This window comes from Alosa pseudoharengus, unplaced genomic scaffold (genome assembly GCF_046254945.1).
Source record: "Alosa pseudoharengus isolate Yale_2024_CS ecotype anadromous, Long Island Sound unplaced genomic scaffold, YU_APseudo_1.1 YU_APseudo_1.1_scf_16, whole genome shotgun sequence".
Classification (NCBI taxonomy): Eukaryota; Metazoa; Chordata; class Actinopteri; order Clupeiformes; family Clupeidae; genus Alosa; species Alosa pseudoharengus.
This window is the reverse complement of record NW_027468630.1, coordinates 15,410,243-15,417,855: the sequence shown is the minus strand read 5'-3', so window position 1 is coordinate 15,417,855 and position 7,613 is coordinate 15,410,243. Positions and strand designations below refer to the sequence as shown.

Here is a 7,613-nt window from a genome sequence, read left to right as displayed (position 1 = left end):
ACACACACACACACACAAAAACACACTCACACTTGCACTCAGAAACATACACACCAAACACATATAATATTTACAATATACCCAGTGTGTTTTTAATATGTGTGTGTGTGTAGTCTCCTCCAGTGATTTCGGAGGATGGAATGCTTTCCCTGATGGAGCCCCTCCCACATCTGGAGTTGACTTGTTTGGCTCCGCCCCCGTGACCTCTGACCCTGTGATGTCGGCGCCGGCCTCCTCAGAACTGTTTGACCTCTTTAGCCCCGCCCCCCAGAGCGCATCACTCTCTGCCTCTCAGAGCATCGCCTTCTCCATGGCAACCAACTCCAGCAACCTGCCACAGTCTCAATCACAGGTACACTCACTCACACACACACACACACACACACACACACACGCACAGACACAGACACACACACTCACACACACAGAGACGCACGTGTGTGCACAGATGCATATGCATGCCTAACCCTGTGCATACACATGCTACATACACACCTGATGCTAATTTGTGCATAGAGGTGCACATGTAGTACCTGTACTTATGCATCTTCTTATAAAGTGCATAATCTTGCATTTTATATCACACATGTAGTACCTGTACTTATGCATCTTCTTCTATAGCGCATAATCTTGCATTTTATATCACACATGTATGTTATATTTACATTAAATTACATGCTACAGTTTTAACTGAAAAAAAAACTGTGTGTGTGTGTAGCCCCTGAGTCTAGGAGATCCTCTGGTCCCTCAGGCGATGGGGCAGAAGGCGGGTGTTCTGCAGGGTCCTAAAGCTGGTGGTGTTCCCACCACATGGTCTGATTCCAACATCAACATCAGCCTGGACCTGCTGTCCCCCACGCCCCCCAAACCACAGCAGCCTACACTGAGCATGATGCAGCATGGTACATACACACACACACGCAATTTGAATTGGTGTCCTGTGTATTATAGCCATAGATATATACACTAGATGTCGCCTCCTGCTTCTCAGCATGCGTCAACACCGCCGCCATCTTGGTACAGGGATCTGAAGCGCTAAACTAGTTCTCCTGTATTGTCAGCGTTACCTATTTAGCGATGTTTGGCCATCCCCAATGATAGAAAACCTTTTTAGCGATTAGCGACAAATTTGGGAACTTCTCACAATGATGGCAGATCGGCTTCTTTGTTGTTGAAACGTAAGAAAATCACCTTTCTCATGGCTTTGTCATTCAGCTACATCTCGATTGCCATGGCACTGACCCATGATTATAAAAGTAACGACTGGCGTAGCCTATGCAGTAGCAGAGGTAAATGTTCTACAGATCTACAGCAACTTCTGGTGAGATTACAACTTACATGAGTAAACGAGACGAGGGGTATGTGGCAGTGTTGCGCGGGTTTGGTCACAAGCGGCCCGCGGTCGCCCGATATTTTAATCAACCCGACCGCAACTCGGACCGCGAATATTAATTAGGACAAAATTATACCCGACCCGCGATCCGACCCGCTTATTTACAAAAGGTGTGCTTTTGGTTATACCCTGCATGCAGTGTGACAGTATAGGCCATTTCTGTAAATCAAACTAATTTATTTGCGAAACTTTATGCAGTAGAACTACACGCTGGCATGCAGGACATTTGCGCAGGAGAGAGAATGAGAATAAGAGCGCAAGCACGCACGCAACCACCAAGGATTAGAACACTAGGATAAGATTTGAAGGCCATGGACATCTTACATACATCTTTCTTTCGAAAACAGAAATGTGAGCAAGGTAGGCAAGAGAGATACATTGCTGGTCAAAACGTTAGCGTAAGAACTGGTTTATAATGCTGAATGAAGCACAAAGCTTTACTAAAGCACATCCACTGTTTAAAGTCACAAACACAACGAACTAAGGTAACTTTTATGCATGCGCGAACCTATAGCCTACACACCGGTAGATATGGCTGTCTGTGCCATAACATTTATTCCTGCAGGCTGCCCGTTTTGGCTGTCATACTTTTAAATGGCTTCGCAAGAAGTAGGCCTATAGACCATAACTTGTACTGTCATCTTCTTTAAGAACTTTTCCCAATATTTCCCATAGCCTATATCGCTTTCCCTGAAGGGGTCTTTATTATTTTAACTCGCGTCTTCAGCTTCTTTACTGTTGACTTTACTGTATTGATGCTTTACTGTATTGATGCTAGCCTTCTCCTGATTTTCTAAGTAGGCCTATTGTTAGAAAATATATATTTAATTAATTTTAACTGACCCGTCCGCAAATGACCCGAATATCATTAAAATATTTTGTTTATGACTCATAACCGCGGGTGACCGCGGTCATCCGCGGGCAACCGCTTCATTTCGGGCAGACCGCGCAACACTGGTATGTGGCCTCAACCAGAGCCTGTCTACGAAGAGCCTGTTTACATTCATTGTATCGAACCTGGTTGCAGTTTACTCATTGTTCCTCTAGGGGCCGCCGCTAGCTAGTGCTGAATGAATGGGAGTCTATGGGGCTAGACGGGTAAAATGTATCTTTATTATCGTCTTAAGCTTAGTTTTCTCTAGACTCAACCATAAATACATGCCTGTCAGTTGGAACAACCCAAAAAATTAGATAATTGCTTGAGATTTTGACGATTTATGGTGATTTTATTTTCGCTAGATCTTTGCCCAGATTGACGCTAATGCATTATAGAGGAGTGGATCACTGAAGCAAGATGGCGTCTCGATTGACGCATTCGTTCCAATGAACAGCAGTAGTCAAGGCGACATCTAGTATATCTATGTATTATAGCAACGAGAACAAGACTGTGCTGTGGTGAATCCAGTGGGAAATAGATGTTGCTTATCGTTTATCGGTTTATCATGTGTGTATGTCTCTACGTGTGTGATAGAATTATTATTTGATGCAAATAGTTCTAATAGTTCTATCTGGTTGGCTGCGGCTGAAACCCTAAATGGCGCAAATGGCGGTGGCTTCGGGGTCTACTCATGTCGGAGTCTAACACACACACACACACAAATACACACTCGTGTTGGAGTCTAACACACACAGTCTGGTGTTGGAGTTTAACACAGACACACACACACACACACACAGATACACACACACACATGCTCACTCGTCAGACTTTAACACACACACACACTCTGGTGTCGGAGTCATATGATGATGTGTGTTCTGTTCTGCCCCACAGGTGTGCAGCAGGCTCCGGTTGGCATGGTAACCCAGGGCTTTGCTGGCATGAATCTGGGCATGCAGGGTAGCGGTGCCATCCGGGCGCCGGGCAACCCCATGATGCCAGGAACCGGAGTTGCCATGGGAATGCCCACCATGGGCATGATGGGAATGAACATGAGCATGGGGATGCCCGGCAACATGGGCATGGGGTTGCCTGGCAACATGGGGATGGGGTTGCCCGGCAACATGGGGATGGGCATGGGTACCATGGGAATGGGCGCCACGCCTGCGGCCAAACCGGACGCCTTCGCTGACTTCGCCAACTTTAAATGAGACCAGCGGAGAGTGGGAGTGTGTATGTGTGATGGGGTCTCGTGTGACGCCTTTACCAACTTTGCCGACATCAAATGAGACCAGAGGAGAGTGGTAGTGTGTGTGATGGAGCCTTGTGTGTGTGAGAGTTAACTGTAAACCCATGGGAAGGTGTGTGTGTGTGTGTGTGTGTGTGTGTGTGTGTGTGTGTGTGTGTGTGTGTGTGTGTGTGTGTGTGTGTGTGTGTGTGTGTGTGTGTGTGAGAGAGAGAAAGAGAAAGAGGTGACGACAGAGAGTACTTGAAGATGAGTAAAACACAGCCAGCTGTTTAATCATGTACAGACCTGAGTTTATTAAAACACACACACACACACACACACAGTTCAATCAATGGGTAGAGGGTTGTGTGTGTGTGCATGTGTGGATAATGAAGTAATAATAATTATTATTTTAATGATGATAATAATAGTGATTTTAAGGAATGCACGAAAAAATTCAAACTTCTGAGAATCTCAATCATAAAGCCCACCCCTCGAGTGAGTGTGTGTGTGTGAGAGAGAGAATGTATGTGATGGAGAGAGTGTATGTGAGAGTGTGTGTGTGTGTGTGTGTGAGAGAGAGAGAGAGTGTATGTGAGTGTCTGTGAGAGTGTGTGTGTGTGTGTGTGAGAGAGAGAGACAGGCCTCGTGACCGTGCATTAATCTGCCTGGTGGTGATTGACAGCAGCAGAGACACAATCCTCAAAAGGAGAGAAAGAAAGGATGAGGGAAGAGACTGAGAGATGGAGGAGAGGAGAGGGGGAAGAGGGAGGAGGTTATTACCCACACAAGTGGCCTTCAAATGAGTGTGTTTATTTTTTTAATAAGTGAGTTTCCATCCTGTGTGTATGCATGACCTATGACCTATCTTTTTTACAAAGTTTTATTCTGTATTTGTGTGTGTCTGAAAGAGGGAGAGCGTCCAGGAAGCCTTACACTGCCGGGTGTGTGTGTGTGTGTGTGTGTAAGACTGTGTGTGTGTGTGTGTATGAGTGTGTATGGCGCTAACACAAGCCTTCCAGCCAATCGAGGCGTCTCGTCTAATCGACCAAATTCTGCTCTTCTGGGTGTGGCCCCAGTCGTAGCCATGGTTACTGAGAACACTAGATTGTTATGCAAATTTGAAGCAAGAAACAAAATCTTCATGGTAACCAGGTGGAACAGCTGATTGTATCTAATCATTTCTTTTATGATATTAAAGAGCTGAACACATCTCAACACAAGCTGATTAATATTGTGTCTGTGTGTGTGTGCGTACGAAAGTTGAACACATTTCAACACAAACTGACTAGTATTGTGTCTGTGTGTAAGTGTGTGTGTTTGCGTGCTAGCACGTGTGACTGTGTGACACTGTGTGTGTGTGTGTGTGTGTGTGTGTGTGAGAGAGAGGGTTGGGTATTACAGACATCTTAAAGGACAATGAGCCCTTTTGCGAATCATACCTGGTCGGTTAGTTAGAGGAACTGTAGGTATGATTCCTCTACTGGTCAGTTAGAGGAACGGCAGATATGATGCCTCTACTGGTCAGTTAGAGGAACTGCAGGTATGATGCCATGGTAGCCGAGAAGAGCCGGACACAGAGAGGTCAACGGGTAATGACGAGCTGGTTTTGGGCTGAGCTTAACGTTGCGCTCCGCCCCACATTGAGCACCAGCCCCGATCTGCAAGCTGCAGCCAGGGGTACTTTGGGTAGCCTGCACACTCCACATGCTGCTGTCAATGTCAATTTATTCAATTTTCAATTTATTTGTAAGGGACAGTGCAATTAAAACATAAATGTAAACATTTAATGCATTGCACCAGAGTTAGCCTTGGGCTAATTTACATATGTAGTCCCACAGGAATCACTGTCAATTTATTTATATAGCACATTTAAAAACCAACAGTTGACAAAAGTGCTGTAAAAATAAAATAATAGTAAATAAAATAATGATAATAAAAAATAAAAATAATAAGACAAAGTACATCCCTGATCAAAGCAATAATGATAACAATAAGAATATATACAAGGTAATAATCTAAAATGTGGTAGTGGGTGGGGGCAAAAGAAAGCTTAAACTGATTTAGAGTTTAAGACCTCTAACTGATCTCCCGTCCATTACACCTAGGCTTTCTAGAGGGCCTCAGGGAGTCCAAGTCCATAGCCTGGGTTGTGGCTGGGCCTATTTTTTTAACACACAGAGAAAAGGACACTTCCCCTAGAGAACCTTTTGCTTAACACACACCTATTTCACACTGAGGTTTATTTTTTTTACACACACACACACCTATTTCACACTGAGGTTTAATTCGAATTGGGAAGGTTCCTATTGGAGGGGAATGACCTGGAGGTATTGCCGTTTGAATTCTCTCTTTGCTTGGGATAGGGTGTTGATGCTTTCATTCATATCTTTATACAGCATGCTAATGCTAAAGCATTCATATCTCCTATAGGGCATGCTAAAGCATTCATATCTCCTCTATAGGGCATGCTAAAGCATTCATATCTCTTTTATAGGGCATGCTAAAGCATTCATATCTCTTTTATAGGGCATGCTAAAGCATTCATATCTCCTCTATAGGCCATGCTAAAGCATTCATATCTCTTTTATAGGGCATGCTAAAGCATTCATATCTCCTCTATAGGCCATGCTAAAGCTTTCTTTAACAGAATGAATATTGCATGCTGCGCTCGTACCACAACCAAGCTCAAGTGCCCACAGGGAGCCATGTTGGAGTTGATCCATCTGTTGTCGCCCCAATAAAATACAATTATATATATATATATATATATATATATATATACATACATCTATCTTATCAATATAGTTAGCCTGGGTGCCAGCCGAACTAAGTCCTGGCCACAACATTTGAGGTCGGGAATTTCTGTCTGGCATTGCTGGATTGTGGAGCAACTATGCTCGCCCCAAATCTGGCGGACCAATCAAATCGGGCTTTACGATGATGGACTGGTGAGCAACAGCGCCTCGTCTATCACGTCATGTTTAGGTTGATTATGTTTGCAATAAAAACACTGTGGCTAGGGGACAGATGGCTTCTAACACCCCATATGGAAAATGCATATTATTTCAATGAGGTTTTATAACTGAAAACGATTATATCTGAAAACTTTGGCCAAAGTTGAGATGTGGTTAAACTCATGGTTTCACTTTCATCAAGGGAAAACAGCATGTTGCATTGTGACATGTTGTTACCGTTTCTTGGGTGTTTTATGCCCCCAACATTGTCTTCAAAGCAGCGGTGTCTGGAAGGCACTAGGGTTAAGATTAGGGTTGGGGTTAGGATTAGGTGCCTTTAAATCAGCGGTGGCAGCGCTGCCTGGAAGACACCGTTGGGTGCATAAAACACCATCGAGCTATTGTTCCCTCGTTCGTTTGAAATCTCTGACTGACCACCTGTTTAAGGGATTTGCAACAGCCTTTCCCAGCTGTTTATAACATGTTTGTAGCATATCAGTGTTCAACAGAATTATTTTTAAAAACGGAGGGAATATAGGCTATCAGTTTTTTCCTAATAGCCTACCCTACTACATATCTCTTAGATTTCACTAATGAGTCTTTTGAGGAGATATTAAGTTATTTCGTTGCTCTGATTGGTTAGGTCTATGAGTGCAGAGGCATTCCCCCCGTATCGGTTGAAACACGCCCCATAATTATGTCCCAATAGAGCAGTATCAGACTCATGATCTGACTAGAATTGAGTATGGCTACGTTAGGCTACAATATAGTATCAACTTGTTGCAGTTGATCAATCTGTCCTTTCACAATAAAGGCAAAACAAAAATATACTTCTATCTTATCAATATACTATTAAAAAAGAAGTATCACGATGCCCCTTCGAATCCTTGTGGCAGGTAACGACCGATCAACGTGACACGTTGATTACACCCACCTTCCCATAATAACTTATAACCTAAGTAGAAGCTTTTTGTTTCCTAAATCTTTATCTTTCCGTGATGTCATGACCAGAGCACCCAACAGGACTAATGGTGCATTCATGGCACTTCGGAATGACCAGGACCGCCCCCGTGGCTACTTTGTTTTTCCCACAGCAAGTGTTCATGTGCTTTGTCGTCGGAATGTGTGACAAACACGGATGCCACAACAAAGGTT

At 43.9% G+C, this 7,613-nt stretch overlaps 1 protein-coding gene across 1 annotated transcript in view; it reads left to right on the top strand.

Annotated features, from left to right (window-relative positions):
* The window catches only part of clint1a (clathrin interactor 1a), a 19,541-nt gene extending 14,812 nt beyond the window's left edge, over positions 1 to 4,729 (top strand). Inside the window, exons 10-12 of the mRNA XM_076287205.1 lie at positions 114 to 352; positions 719 to 902; positions 3,168 to 4,729. Of these exons, the coding sequence (XP_076143320.1) occupies positions 114 to 352; positions 719 to 902; positions 3,168 to 3,484 (740 nt within the window). The 3' untranslated portion in view covers positions 3,485 to 4,729. The remainder of the gene's footprint in view (positions 1 to 113; positions 353 to 718; positions 903 to 3,167) is intronic.
* Positions 4,730 to 7,613: the final 2,884 nt, after the last annotated feature.